Source organism: Pelecanus crispus, chromosome 1 (assembly GCF_030463565.1).
Source record: "Pelecanus crispus isolate bPelCri1 chromosome 1, bPelCri1.pri, whole genome shotgun sequence".
Lineage (NCBI taxonomy): Eukaryota > Metazoa > Chordata > Aves > Pelecaniformes > Pelecanidae > Pelecanus > Pelecanus crispus.
Genome location: NC_134643.1, coordinates 42,097,456 through 42,111,225, shown reverse-complemented (window position 1 = coordinate 42,111,225; position 13,770 = coordinate 42,097,456). Strand labels below are relative to the sequence as shown.

General features: G+C 38.6%; 1 protein-coding gene across 1 annotated transcript in view; it reads right to left on the bottom strand.

The window, feature by feature from the left end:
- Positions 1-200: 200 nt before the first annotated feature.
- The window catches only part of TPH2 (tryptophan hydroxylase 2), a 52,582-nt gene continuing 39,012 nt past the window's right edge, over positions 201-13,770 (bottom strand). The window contains exons 9-11 of the mRNA XM_075716090.1: positions 7,983-8,078; positions 472-605; positions 201-375 (exon numbers count right to left, since the gene is read on the bottom strand). Coding sequence (XP_075572205.1) covers positions 201-375; positions 472-605; positions 7,983-8,078 — 405 coding nt within the window. The remainder of the gene's footprint in view (positions 376-471; positions 606-7,982; positions 8,079-13,770) is intronic.

The following is a 13,770-nucleotide window of genomic DNA, read 5'->3' as shown; positions in this document are numbered from 1 at the left end:
ACATTCCATGTTACGTTTACGAATTATCATTGCCTTGGTTTGTCTGCACATTACAATTAGACAGAGCTACACAATGATGCAAGTCACAGGCCAAACTGTAAAGGGAAAATTGGTGGGTTTGAGAAGTTAGCCATATCATGTGATGTTACTAGACTGGCTACAGAAAAAGCAGCTGACAGCAAATCACAGCGCCACACAGATCAAATCCCTAAATATCTGTTCATTTTGCTTAAAGCATCACATACAGTGTTTAGATCACTGCGGAGGTCCTGGACAACATTTTCTATACTTCTGGTATCCTTCAGAATCTCAATGCTTTGTGTATACGGATTGAAATACACAGAGAAGGGACGATTGATTGATTTGGCAAAGTCCCTGAAAGAAAAATGAAAAAAGAAAATTGACACCTCTTTTTTTTCCAACCACTAAAGAAGAGAAAATTAGATCTTTGAGTCAAGGGAAATAATTTACCTCATCTTTTCTTTGGCTTCTTCAAAACTTTCTGAAACAAAGTAGGCTTCCTGGAAAGTAGTGATAAGGCATTCTTGCAAACAGGTTGTCTTTGGATCAAATGTTTTCACATTGGCCTTGTCAGAGAGAGCATGCTGCAAAATACACCACACGATCTGTTAAACCATATTTTGATAGTGCTGTGTATCTATACAACTGTTCTCATATACAGCTTTTATATCACTCTGCTGTTTGTTTCCTATTAGTTGGTAGCCTCTCATTTTACATACAGTAGTTTTTCAGTTTGAACAGAATAAATCATTCGTTACATAAAAAAGCTCTTTTTATGAGAGTACGTTTTCCCCAAAATAATTATTAAAATAATAAAGAGGAGATTAGAAACACACCTGCCATGTAGGCATACAGACCTAAATCTTCAGCAGGAAACAAAAAAAGTCATCAAATAACCATTCCTGAAAAATTATCTATACAACTACAAATACGTATGTCCCCAAAATGTCACTTAACTGGCAGAATTGATCATCGTTTTGGTGGGTGAATTGAGTCTGACCAAACCACTCATATAATCTATGCTTTACATTTTCAGGCCAAAATAATATACTATTTTCCTGACAGTGAGTTTAAGAGTGAAACTATATATCTGAAAACCCATTAAATAACGCCCATTTATTGTGTGCTGATAAAATGCATTACCCTTCTGCCACATGCACCTGAGCAATAACGCTCCATATAGTACTGCAAGGAAAAAAAACCTAAATAAACAGGCATAGATAAGTACAGAGCAGACACTGGGCAGATAAGGCATCAAATGCTGCTACCCACAGAAGAGATTTCCGATTAGCCTTTCTCTTCACGTGACTGGCACAAGCCACTAGAAAGAACACACAGGTTTCAAAACTGAAAACCAGGTACTGGGACATTTTCCAACATAACCTTTTTCTAGCTCCCCTTTCCACTTGAATACTTGTGTTAGCTTTTGGATCTACCTTAACTTTTAGAGCACAGGTATTTTCATTCTCAGTGCTCTGTACAGAAGTACAAGGCAAGGAAGAAGAGCGTATTCAGGTCAACTTTCAACCTTCTTTAGTCCCTTAATATCTATCCATAGGGAAGATATGCATGAAAAGCACAGAGAAATGACAAGGAGGGAGCAGATCCCTGAGGTCCAAAGGTGCCTCTTATTTCTTCACTTTCTTTCTGCATGGACATTTTTTATAGCAGAGTAAGGTATTAACCTTAAGGTATTCACTACACCTTTTATCAGAGCTCTTGCTTATGCTCATCCCTAAATCCCTGTGAAAGGCTCTGAAAATATCACACTAGCTCTCAACCTGCAGTCTCCAAATAACATAACATAAAACTGGAACAAGAACCTCTTCCTCCCACCTCCTCTCTCTCCAAAAATAAATACATGAAAAATTAATGCATGGAATCTTAAAATGTCAGGGAATTAACTTTCTTTAGTACATGTATCTTTTCCTTCTCACAAGGTTTGCTGTTTCTAGCCATCCATCAGTTAAACAGGTTTAAAAACAAAAATAAAAAATGGTCTGTCTTAACCAGCATCCTCTTCTAAATGGACTGCAGGAACAGGCTCACCTTATTAGGGCCCTGTCTGCATCCCTGCTGTCACTTTCTCCTTGCAGAGCCATGATGCGGTTGAGTGCCTGTAAATTTAGGCATTTACCTCCTTCTATCAAAATTAATTTGTTTTTATTGACTGGGAATTATAACAGGCTCCCTGGGAGGTTAACTATAGATGAAAACACCTCCTCTTAAGGTGCTTTTGTACTTCCAGGTGAGACTTGGTGCCTCAAATATCTAAAGCACAAAGTTTTAAAACTCTGAGTAGATTGAGCCCCGTGCAGGGAATCAAGAGAGTGATACAGGCCACATTTTCTTAGGAACTGAATTGGTAGGTGACCACTTCTGGCTCGTGGATTCTTTCCTGTACTGTGACAGCTTCAACAGAAAGGGTGACAGCATTGTCCTGCTCCTCGGGATTGAAGCCATCAGAGGCGGGAAGGGATTCAGCCTGTGGCTCTTACATCATGAACAACTGCTCTCATCACTGAGCCCTAGCTTCATGAAAGGGGAGAGTTAAAAGAGAAGCAAAAGCTAATTCTTTATCACAGTGGGTGTCCTCTGAGAAAGCCTTTCTGGTTATTCTCCTCAGATTATCTATATGAAATGAATCCTACTTTCTGGGTCCCAGTTTAGTTGACACATGAGCAGAGCTGCTGCTTCACAAAGCAGCTCTGCAGAGACTGGGATGTGCAGACACCAGGAAACACACAACCTGGGAACAGAGGCTAAAGAATTCAGATATGCCGTCAAGGTTAGGTGACAGCTGGTCAGTTATTCTTAGGATTGCAGTTTGGGAATGAAGTGCCTAGATTCTGATGAATTCCCACCCGAGATACCTATCTCCCTTCTAGGATACGGTCTTTTGGCTCTTGGATCAAGTAGGCATTGTCATGGCTACCAAAGCAACGGGAAACATCTTTGCAAATCTGGATGGTATTTTCAAATTCTGCAGCCTGCCGTCTGTAATGTCTACTATTGAGTTGATATGCTGAACACCAGCAATGCCAGAGTTCAGCATCTGAACTGAGCCTCCAGAAAAACCTTCAGGCAGGCCATAAACTGTCCAGTGTGAACTAGGATGGTCAGGACACTGACTCAAAGCCGAACTACATTTTTTTTTTTTCAGAAACATTACAGTGCTCTAAAATGTTGGTCCTTTGCACTCTCAACATTATGAAGTATAGAATCTCAATGAAAAACTTTATCTGGTGAGTCCAAAAGCTTTCAAGCTCAGGCCTGCATTTTTTTTAATTAATGCTATTCACTTAAGTTTTGGTTGGACATACAGTTCTTCAGTGAACTCAAATGAGTAAGTATCCAATACAGATTTCTTCATCAGAAACCTCTTCAGTTATCCACCTCCAATGAGATGTCAAGGCTAACAATCATATGGAAAAGAGCTTTTGGTCAAATAGAGCATCTTACCATCTTGTCGATTTGTGATAACTGTCTCTAATGGTCCGTTCATACAAATTGTACTGCTTATGCTAATACAGCTATTGGTGATTCTTCTTCAGTTCAAGCAACAAGAGTTTGGAGTAAAGCTTCCAACTGAATCACTGATTCCCAGGAAAAGCAGCAGTATCAGACAACTGGACAGCTTAAGAATTAGACGACTACCCATATTGGAAATAAGCGTAAGACTAAAGAAATACCTCCACTCCCTGCTAGATCAAAAGTTAAGAGAGTGATTGAGGTACCTAACCACAGGTCTCTAGGGCCTAGCATGTCTGATGCATCTGTACAGGGATGGAAGATATAGCACAGGACCTAAAGAAGACTTACAGGTTTCTGGAGTGGCAGCTGGAGAGCTGGTCAGATATACTGGGACATCTCAGACGGCACCAGGCATTTACACTGAACAACTGTGAATCATTTCCTAAGTGACCACTATCATTGACACATGAAAAAAAGAGTATGGTATTGTAATTTCTCCTTGGAGTAGAAAAAATGGAGTGTAATAATACAACTTAGAGCTTTTCAGTTTCGCAAAAAAAAAAAAAAAAAAAAAAGCCAAAACCCAAAAAGCAAAATCTTCAGCTGTCAAGGGGAAAACTTGACTCATGTTATAAAGTACTGCACTGTCTGAGGAGTACAGGAGGGCAGAATAAGAACACAGGTGAGAAGTTGTCTGCGTGCCAGTCCTGATTTTATCACCTTGTTATTCTGGGGGGGGAACACAGTCTTGGAAAACCTGCTCTTAAATGTTTTTCTGCTTATCTACAACACAGGTTGCAAAACTGACAGTGTCCTGATTTTACCAGAATTTTTTTTATTCCATCAGTATAATTTTATATATTGTATATGCAAATAAAGAAAAGACTCTCTACTTAAAAAGAGCACTAAAATGAGCACATCTGGGAACCAGGAGTTGTTTTCTCCATCATCTTCATCCTCTTCAGAAAACAAAGCCAAAACTTGTATTTGAATCTTTTTGGTTATAAAGGCTAATGCTGGCTTTTAGCATAAATGACCATTAAAACAAAATATGATTGGATATTGTATTTGACTTTAAAAATCTATACAGAAAGATTTGAAGTCTACCTCTCTGTTAAATATAGAAGCATATAACAGGGATATATGACTTGATCTACAGCCAGCTGAAGTTGATAGGAGACTCCTTTAATGAAAGAGTTCAAGAGAGCACCATACAAAGTAAATGGATTAAAGTTTCCAAAGACATTTGGACTGCCTTTTAGAAATAGTTTTAATAATTGAAATGTACATTATTTCTGCCTTATCTCTAAGCCCCTAATATATACTGTGTCATAGCGTTAGCTAGAGTTAACCTGACTATATTAGGCAGCACATTTTATAACTACTTACAGTATTATTTGTTTCCCCCTAGGCTTCATTTTTAATCTTCTCTTTCTCCTTATTTTGTTGTGCTTTTAAATTTTTTTTGCCTGATGCTTCCATAGCACGCACATCAGGAGTTGCATTTTTCGGTATCTGAAATTTGAAGTCTAAATACTGCATGGAGAAAAAGACTTGAAGGGAATCCTGTATTGATAGGGTGGTGCCCACATTTCTCTAGCTTTTATAATAGCTCTTTTTTGCTAAAGCTGTTGACCAGATTTGCAGAGTGGAGTAGCGTAATATAGAAACACAGATGACTGAACAAATCATTTACTCATCTGAAAGGCCCGAATACTGCTGGCCACTTCCACCCTGCAAATAGTGTGACTCATTTATTTCTAGAAATGTCTAGAAATTATACATAAAATTGGCCACGGTTTTGTTTCCTGTGAATACTGTTGCATTGAAAAGAGTTGATAGGAAGGACAGCTGGAGAAAGGCTTTTGTTCTTGTGGACAAAAGCATATTAATACCAAATGCCTGTAAAGTCAAGGTAGCAAAATTCAACACTGAAACAAGATCTACCTTTCTAGTGACAAGGACAAATAAGCATTTGAACTTCTTCATAGAAGGGACTATGGGCCCACAATCACTGCTGTCTTAAGAATGGCAACAGTTATTTCTGAAAGGACTTCTTCACTCTGACTGCTATGAGAAGTATGGGTGTTGCACACATGAGGGTCAGACCTCATGGCCATGCAATCTGAGTCTCCTATTCATCCCCACTCACCACAGAAATAGCTGGTATTGTTGTAATCATTTTCAGAGCAATTGCTGCCATCCATTAGCATTTCAGTTACAATCAGGATACTGATATCATCAAGATCTCAGCCACAGACTATTATATTAGTATTATCTTTCAGACACCTTCAGGTCAAGAAAGACATTTTCTCTCCCAGTGGGTGCTAGGAGATAAGGGCAGAGGTAAGGGAGGTTGCTTTCCCAGGAAACATCAGAGACCACCAATGGCTTCATGCAAGGCTGTGCACCAATGTCATGGGTGCCCAGACATTCTCTTTCCCAAGCACCTGCCTGATGTATCTTGTTGACAAGAAGCACAGTCACTGCCAGGTTTCTGGTCTAGAAACAGCTTCTCCCATGGTCAGATTAGCAGAAAACTTAGTAGGTTTTTTGCATTTTTTTCCTTACTTTTTCCCTTCTTTTCTACCCTGGAGCACAGTCCCACAAAGACCTTCCGGAAATTTTTCACCTTATCAGTTCTTTCATGGAGGGTATGGATATTTGTGGTATGGTGCTGTTCTGTGCCTGCAGCACACAAGTGCTTAGTCTCTCAATAACTGAAATGTCTAACTTAAGTCCCTGTGCTCAGTATATGCAAGATCTGGTGAAATTTAATAGCTTATGATACACAAGAGGTCAAACCAGATGATCTATTAGTCCCTTCTGGCTTCACATCTATGAAATATATATGTAATGTAATAGAAAAGTATATAATATTATTGATTTATGGCAAAATTATTATGATATATCACTATACCTTTGAAGCAGATCAAAATAGTCCATTAATGTGCACATTATTTAATTTTTACTGTTGCTTTTCAAAAGGATTATTCTTTTCATTTATACTCTGAGATTATTGCTGAGTGAAGAACACAGATTTGGGATCACAAATGTGTGGTAACAAAATATGCACACTTGACAAGAATAATGTGTTTGTTTATGACATTGATGGTGGAAGATTTATTATGTTCTTGACTATTCATTTCCTCGCTTTTCTGCCCTTAAGATTTTGTAAATGATGTGATAGGTATTTTCAGGGTCATCACCTAATGACCGTAACTGTTAGTTTAAATAAAAGGCCTGATTCTTTGAGAATCCTGCACAGAATTTGGGGCTCAGCACTGAATGTTGTTGGGCCAGAGGAAAACAATTGGGACATGTTTATCTCTCTGCGTTTAACCATCTTTGCACTGTGGGTATAAAATATTGCCAGGCTGATACAGAATGCTTCTGTGGCTGAAGTATGCACTGAACTTAGAGCAACTGTAATGCAATCAAAGAAAAAATATCGGAGAAGGTAATTTTCTTCAACCTTTTTTTTACTAATGAAAGAATAGCTATTTGACTAATGAGCTTTGCCATGAATATTCTCAGTTACAGGTGAAACAAACAGCAAAAAGAGACTGAGATACTCTATTAAACCGCCAGGTAGTTCACTGAAAGCCAGCCAAGGAGGGTGGGAAGGTGTTTAAACACAAATAAACAGCAGATACATTGCAAAACAGTTTGCAAATACTATTCTGTATATGCTTTCTAAAACCAAATGTTTACCTGAAAAGGCACCAAGAGTTCATTTGGGTCCCAGAAGATAGTACTCCTCCCTCTCCTTCCCCTTCCCTCCCATCTTGCCAACAGAGAGACGTATTATGTCCCAAAATACTACACTTGTGACAAAATACCTTTTGCTTGCTCCCTGTGTTTTCAAGGCACAAAAAGAGGTAATAAATGATCCACTACAACTAGTCACACCATGCAAGGTTAAACAATTTCACCTTTATAAGAATAGGGCTCTATGTATTGTCACATAGGCCTGTACTTCAAGTCTAGCATGAGTTTATATGCACTCCTTAATTTTAAATATGATTAATCTACTGAATCAGGACCTTAATAAAAGTTGTTCTTTTATTATCAATAATGAATCTATTGAAATACATTGGATTACTTACAACAGAATCATGTCTGGTTTCAAAACATTTTTTGTATGTGTATTAAAAATATATGATTCTCTTCTAAACAAAGCTTTCAGAGCCCAAGGCACCCTTACCTGTTAGAACCCATAAGCTTCCTTTTACAAGAAATGCAAATTCAAGCAGAAATAAGTTTTGTAGTTTATAGTTGCTTTGGTACTTCGGGCCTTACAAATCCATTTCATGCTTCAAGTGCCAGGTGATATTTCAAACAAAGCTTTTAGGTCAATATCACATTTTAAAAGTAATCTTTTTATCTTGAGAACTTTACCTGTTATTTGAAAGTCAAAATATTCACATCCAACTATTATTTTGTTAAGATTAAAAGAAAGTTGATTCTGCGTTAACAGCACGTACCTTTAATTCGCCAATAGAAGACAGAAGTCCTGCCCCATAAGCACGTAGCTGTCCTTCTTGCTTGCAAAGGCCAAATTCAATTGTAAAAAAATAGCACTGTAAAATATACAGATATACAGATACATACAGTGTAGTTTGCAAACAGGCACTTCAGCAATGACAATCGGCACCACATTCACTTGATTGCCCCACTTCTTCAGAATTTCATGTCTTTAATATAAATTCAGACAAAGTATGTTATTACTGCTACGTACTTTAAATGTCATGTTCTGCAGTAAGGGAGCTTTGCACAAATATGTGAGATTCTGCTTTTTTTCTGGGCACCCAAGCAGTTCACAGTAATGGCCAGTTAGAAACAGACAAGCAAGATCATTTAGGTACCAAAGGCACTGATAGTAATCTGCAGAGATTTTTGAAACCTTGTGAAATAAATGAGGTGCCTTAAAATAAAATCCTGCAAGGTATTTGGTCTGCCTGTCTAGGAACCTCTGAAGATCTCTGAGATCTAGTTCAGAGCACTCAGCTTTAAGCTCAAGCTGATGCCACTTTAAAGTCTGGCACGCATTTAAGTGCTGTCTTGAGTTAGAATGAACTTACTTATATGTATGTGCTTAAAGAGCTTTCTTGAGCTGAGACCTTAGTCTTCAGTAGATTTTACTCTGTCATAAATGAAGAACTAATATGTCACTTGGCTTCTTAAATTACAGAAAGAAAATTATAGTCAGTCAAATGAGTTCACTTGACCAATCCATTACAGTTGTTCTTTAGGTCTACATTCAATTAGGTAACATATCTGAGCTGTAAAACTGATGAAAAGCTGTGAACGAGATGTGCTAAATCAGCGTAACAGTACTATATCTAACTTTGCTGTATCCACCCAACAAAGTTACATGTTAGGAAGACTGGAAGAAGCACAGATAGCCCACTGTCCACTAAATGCAAAAGACAACAATCACTTCTGCTCCTACGGTACCGAGTTTTAGTTCAGTTTTGTTATGACACACCAAGATTGCTTTTTGATGTTAGATCAAACTGTTGAGATTAAGCTAGTAACTATTTCTACATATGAAGGTCTTAGGAAGTTGATTTCTAACTTATACAAAAAAAACTGCATATATACCTGCACACACACACCTACCTATATACGTGTGTGTGTGTTTATTACATTATCTGACAATTTCAGGTTTTGTGGAAAGGGACATAACTCCACTGAACCTAACAGATTTACATGTCTCTGCAGGAAATATGAATTTAGGATAAGAAACAACCCAGTATTTGGTACTAAATCTTAAGTTTTTCTGAATAACTTGAGAATGGATCCTAACATGATTTTTTTTGTTCATTTCCTCCTTAAACCCCCACTCTTCCAGGCTGAGTATCATACTAAATGCAAAAGAGCAGAAATTAACAGCTCTTTTAAGTTCAACAAATGTTTAGAAATTGAGAAATGATTCATTTCTCTGCCTCTCATAAAAGTTCCTGTAGAGCTAGTGATTCATGCAGCGTGGCACTATGTAGAAGGGTGTGATAAAAAAGAATAAAAACATGAGCCTGGTGTCTGATCCAAACCTGCTAAGTCAGCTGGGAAGAAGGAAAGGTTGCAGTGACTTTAAATGTCTTGAGTCAGATTCCATCACAGCAGTCAAAGGCACAGATATCCACAAGAGGAGGTGAAAGCACAATATTGTCAAACAAAACAAAAAAAAAAAAATCAAAGTTCCACCTCTGGCTTTGCAGTTGACTCAGATAAGCCAAGCTGACATAAAATTTTTCATTAGATGCAATGAGCTGATGTCACCACTTAGAGGAAGGCCAAGACAACTAGTTTCCAAAAAAGATGTCTCAGGGACAAACAGCCAGATACAAATAACAAAGGCATCACTGTAGGAGTGAGAAGTGAAGCTGAGAGACCTACCGCCAAGAAGAGCACAAACTTAGCTTCCCTGCCTAAATATTTTGCCTTTCAGAAAAACCTTCAGGAGGCTACAGTCCTGGTTCTGTATGTGCTGCCACTGTCAGCAATGAACCACTCAACTTTACACTTAAATCCCACTAACATCTTTGAATTTTGAATTTGCCCCCTCCCCCTCAACTTTCTTAAAAGAACCCATCAGGTAGTAGTTGTTATGCTTTGAACCTGAACACCCTGACAGATACACAGCAGGACTGGGCTCCTGATCAAGCACAGTGATCACGGTCATCTTCATTCTTAAAACCAACAGCAGCTAAAAAGGTCTGGTGTTTGTCTGTTATAGATCTGTAAGAGCAGCCATGACTTTGTCCCCATATGTGGGACACCTTTACTGGAGACCTTCCTCAGGCTGAGGAGGACCAAACTGATGTCATGCTGCTCCCAGGAGAATGCCCACTTGGCAATCTACAGGGCCAGCGGAGGGAGGGAAGAGAAATGCTCTCCACTCCCCCAAGGATGTGCACTCACGGGGAAGAAGGGGGCAGAAGGCAGAGATCCACAGGAGAGAGCAATCCCTGCTGCCCAGGGGTAGGGTGTTCCCAAGACAGAGGGAGACCTCGATTTCACTTCCTCCTTGAAGGACAGACAGCACACAAAGTGGGAGGTTTCTTTAACTTAGTTCAAAAATTATTATAATTGTTACTATTATAAAAGGGAGTCATATTTATGAGCCAACACTTGCTGATGACTGCCTAGCTTCAGTATCGATAAGACTTGCACTCTCAGTATAACTAACTCAAATAAAATGCATACAAAATGACTAGATGATAAAATGTCTGCTTGCTACTAACTTGTGGTATTAAGCTGTAGCATTAAGAAAAGCCCTTCAAATGAAAAGCTGATTTTTTGATAAATTTGCCATGTGCAACAACTACAATTTCTGTATTTAATAAGAGAAGTCTGCTTAGCTAAGAAAATGAGATAGCTCACCCAATGCTGCCATCTTCAGACCATCAGTCAGCAATACACGATTCCCCCCACCCTCCCACTCACAGACACGCAGAGGCGGCTCAGTGCATTACGAGATTCTGCAGGCTTTGGCAAGCTGTGCTTTCAAGTCTACAAACATCGAGGCATACTGATAAGGAGGTTAAATATTAACTATATAGAGACACTTTTTATAGACCAGATGCGTAGTACCCAGTATATGCCTCTTTTTGTATGCTAAACTATGTTGACTGAGATACCCTATATTATATACAGGATAACTGCGGTGGAGTGGGAATGACTGAACAAAGAAATGGCTGTTGAGATGAATAAATTTTTTAAAGCCTCATCTGAAGGAAAATAGCTGATTATTACATTGCTGTTACATGCAGGCTGGTGAATGCTAGCACAAATGGGGGCATGTATGCTCTCATGTTCTGATTTCAAATCTTGGATCTGTCTCTGGCATACTCCCCAGCCTGTGGCCCCAGACACGTGGCTCCTCTACAAGCTACAGCAGTACATCATCTTCCACTTCCACTTCATCTTTGGGGTGAAGCGTGGCTTTGCTACAACCTTATAGGTAGGGTCTTGAAGTAGGAAAGATGTCTTTCCATGTTGTATAAGTTCTGTAGTTCTTGAAGAGCCTTCCACTAAAATGCCACTCCGTTAGCCAAATCAGCAAAATAAGACGAAGAACCAAAGTGCCAAACGAAGGATTAAAAATAATTTTTAAGCCAAAAGACATCAATATAATGATCAAGACCGTGCCAGGAGCACAAGACAGTGTATGATATGATTTTAACTTATTTCTCTTATTTAATGAAAGTATATGAAAGATACTTTACAGCCATGCTCATGAAACAATGTCTACATGGGTTCAAAAATTATTAAGTAGATCCATGGAAGAAAATCCTGTTAAGGGCTGTTAAATACTAATATAGCGGGTCTCTTCTTCAGAGTCCCTGTATCAAAAGTCATTGGCAACTAAAGCAGTACACCAGGAAAATATCACCACCATATGGCATTAGACCTACACTGTCCTCCAGATGCTGCAATTTGCCAGTGTCAGAGCCAAGATACTGGGGTAGCTGGTCTGGCCCAGTATATATATGATTGTAAGAGTCATATCACTTGTCCTTCTATTGACAGGAAAGATACAGAACAGATCAAGCCCTGGCAAACTCCAGGCCTGGTCTCCAGGGTAAACACAATGTCTGTTCCTCATGTTCAGGTACTGTCCTGCATTAGAAACTGGACTACCAAAAAGATAAAGAAAAAAATCCGTGACAGCTATGACAGCTAATAAAAAAAAAAAAAAAAAAAAAATTATTCAAGGGTGCTTAGAAATTTTCAAAGGCAGGAAAAAAGGTTTGATAAGCTCAACTCTTCTCATCTGACTGGTTTCTAAGGCTTTGAAAATCACTCCTCACATCACATCATTTTGCATTTGGGAATCTCCCTCCTGGGACCTGTGCAAAGAGCTTATGCAGGGTGTTGGGTCCTAATGTCACTGAGTCAGTACTTCAAAATCTGAGTTGTCCATAAAAAGGCCTTTCAAGCCATTCCACTTCGCTTAGTTTTCTTATGGTATAGCTTAGAGACCGATATTTGTGTTCACCTGGCAATTTTCAGCATGATGTATAACATGAGATTTTATCTGTTCTCTGTAAAGATCTGTACCTTGTAAAGATGTTGTCAGGATGAGTCCTGAGAACAGCAACCATGTTAAGAGCCGATTCACTTGCACTCCCTGTCGCAAGGGGGAAGAAGGAGAGATCGAGTAGCTGCATGACTGCAACCCTAGCACATGGACAGGAATATTCACCACTACAGGACCTGCTAATGGGATGGGGCTACAGCCCCAAGCTGACATGTAGTAGCACAATTGCTTTATATATATATAAAATTAGTTGCCACAGAAGAAGACAATACAACTACTAATGTGTGTAAATACTTGCAAGACCAGTGCCGAATAAATATGCTTAAGAAAACATCTTTACATTCTTTCTACTGGTTTCAAGATTTCAAAGGATATCTGAATGGATCACTCAATTCAGATGCATGTGATATGTTCACAATATGCAAAGATTAATTCCTTTTTGTTTAGAAGAGGAGACCTTTGATATTTTAGCTCTAAAATTATTCATCTAGAGATTCAATCTCTCATATAGTTGTAATTATCTCGTAAGGAAATAGTTACATACAACTGAAAGACTTTCAAAAATCCCATTGTTAGAAATTAATCCTAAGAATTAATGAAGTAAAGGTGTTTTCTTTTTCCCTGTAAAAGTTGCTCAAATTGCAAGCAAATGTTGATTCAGAGATATCGGTGACTCCCTTTTGTGCTTTCTTTCTTCATTCAGAGCTGGGGCAAATAAATTTGTGAATAGTTGCTTATTTTTCAATCTCAAAAACATCAATAGTCACCAAAAAAACAGCTGGCATTTCACATTTGACTGAATTATTCAAAATTCACAGTCTGTTGAGTAGTATCAGGAATGCTCCACTACAAGAAACAGATAGATATAACACAGGTAACCCAGGCAACTAGCCAGTACAGCCCAATGTTGGAGTCCAGACATCAAGCAATACTGGCTATTTGACAGCTATTCATGCGGGAACTTTATTGAGTAGAAACGCAGGGAGATTTTTGAACAACAAATAAATCTCATGATGAGCTTGCGAATAGATCAAAAGCGGAAAAGAAGTAAAATTCAATGGCTAAGTCTTTCATTATAGATGATTCGCCTACCTCCAAGAAAGGCAGTGACCCTATTCACAGCCAACAGCATTTCTAAATAAGAAAACAAAGTTTAATTTTTCAGAGTTACCTCCTTGAAGTATTTTGTTTAGTCTGCCACTTTGAAATGTATTTAGGCTCACTGA